The 2191-nt window shown below is 34.9% G+C and overlaps 1 protein-coding gene across 1 annotated transcript in view; it reads left to right on the top strand.

Moving 5' to 3' along the window:
- Positions 1–2191, top strand: part of prpsap2 (phosphoribosyl pyrophosphate synthetase-associated protein 2) — a 21900-nt gene that overhangs the window by 15751 nt on the left and 3958 nt on the right. The window contains exon 7 of the mRNA XM_014008811.1: positions 833–888. Within this exon, the coding sequence (XP_013864265.1) occupies positions 833–888 (56 nt within the window). The remainder of the gene's footprint in view (positions 1–832; positions 889–2191) is intronic.

Raw genomic sequence — 2191 nt, 5'->3', positions numbered from 1 at the left:
AACATCTGGTGAAAATTTAATGTCATTAGCACCTCTAGTAATATATTTACTGAGAAAAATGATGACGTGTTCAATACTTATTTTACCCGCTGTAAATAAAATCAGAATACAATGATTTGCAAATCCCTTTCAAACTATATTCAGTTGAACATTGCAAAGTTAAAATCTTTATGTTCAAACTGATAAACTTTGTTATTCAAACTGATAAACTTTATTAGTTGAATTCAAAATGAGATTTTAACAAACACAACTATTGATAAAACTCACCCACACCTGAGACTGATGCCCGTCATGTATATTGAGTGCTAATAGAACACAGAGTGTTCATTTGGCAGTGGGCAGTATGCATTCCTTCAGTGAATGTTAACTTCACCCTAAAAATAAATGTTAAAGCTAAAATGAAGTTGGCGCCTTCAAAAGAGCACAAAACACCCACTGCATTACCTGACAAAGTTTTAACCAAAGATCTTCCACAATGAGTTGCACTCATGTGGATGACTCCCAACTACTACCACAGCAAAACAACGAAGGTACGGCCATTTTTATTTTTTGCTAAGGTTGATTAGCTGTGGCAGCCATCTTGAATCTGTTCAGCTTTAAAGGTCAATATGTTGTAGAGGTAAATTGATTACGTTCTGAGAGGTCCATTACAATCAGTTCAGTGGTTCATGAGATATTTTGCTAACAGAACAAACACAAGCAATGACATGACTGCCCATCTTACAGGGTGGTGAGAGATAAATAACACATGCAGTTAGGTTATTGTGAAAAAGAAATGTTTCTTCCTTTCATGGTCTGGCTCTTAAGATTTTAACTTTTTGTAAACCTTCAGATCCCAGACTACAGAAATGCTGTCATTGTTGCCAAATCTCCAGCTTCAGCTAAAAGGTGAGTCTTTTTCCTCCTAGCTTTATCTTCATCTGGTCACTCATTATGTCCTAGATAACATGTTAATCATTCCCTGTTGTCCTTAACTTTTCTTTAAAGGGAACTCTGACTAGTTGTAACATTGGACATTATTTGATAAAAATTTACTTCAACTATGAAAACCACAAGGTAAAAATACTGTAGGCTGTTAATCAAAAAAATATACTGTCACACGGACGTTGCCTTGTTATTTAGGCTGCAAAGCATTCTGGGAAAATGATTATGCTCACCGGTGTGAGCTCAATCTAGCTTGAATGTCAAATTTTGGACAACACCTGATGTTCAGCCCTTTTAGCTGCTACTACTGTATTTATTAAGCTCTATTAAAACAACCACAACTGTATTAAAGTGCTGTACATGTAAAATCAAAAACATTAAAAACAATAAAATAGGAGTAAAACAAACTAAAATAAGTACCAGGCTGTGGCAAAAGCAGGGAAATAGAAATGTGTTTTTAAAAGAGTTTTAAATATGGACTGAAAAAATAAACCCGAAATGTAGAAATGACTCGGCCTGAAACAGAAAATGATGGAGGACAACAGAGCTGCTTCACTGAAGGCTCACCTCAGTTTTAGCCTTTTAGCTTTTCTTTAGCTCCTGAACTAATGTGTATATATGGCGACTATATGATGCTAGCTCCCGAACTAATAAAATATAAAGCATTAGCTCCAAAACTAATTCAGTAAACATCAGCTTTGATTGTTCTATATTGTGAAGAACAACAAACTAATCAAAAATATACATTTATTGTCACACATTATAGCTTTTATTAGCCATGACTCTTTGTGTTTTAGTTTGAAAGTGGCAACCATCATCATCATCATCATCATCATCATCCCCAAAATCATTGTGTCAATAACATGATGTCATGCTAGTGAAAAATGTAAAAAAACAATTAAAAAAAAGTCATTAGATATTTTTATGTATCACAAACAACTTTTAGCAGAATAGAAAAATAACATATTTACACGGAGTCCGCGAGGGGACATGGGAGATGTTTTTTTTTGTGTTCGCACGCAATACTATTGCGTTACCTTGCAATACTTTTGCGTTTCCTCGCAAATGTTTGTGTTCCCTCGCAAAATTATTTTGCGTTCCCACTCAAAAGTTTGTTTTGTATATGAACCAAATTAAATCTGACTTTTATTTTGAAATATCCGGTTACCAAAACAGGATGTGTCGCCACAAGTTCGTGAAATCGACATTGATGTTGCGTGGCTGCACTGTGTTAAAATATCAGCACATGACATACTTCCATGCGTGG

Source organism: Austrofundulus limnaeus, unplaced genomic scaffold (assembly GCF_001266775.1).
Source record: "Austrofundulus limnaeus strain Quisiro unplaced genomic scaffold, Austrofundulus_limnaeus-1.0 Scaffold53, whole genome shotgun sequence".
Lineage (NCBI taxonomy): Eukaryota > Metazoa > Chordata > Actinopteri > Cyprinodontiformes > Rivulidae > Austrofundulus > Austrofundulus limnaeus.
The sequence above is the reverse complement of the archived record's forward strand: the minus strand, read 5'-3'. Positions and strand labels throughout refer to the sequence as shown.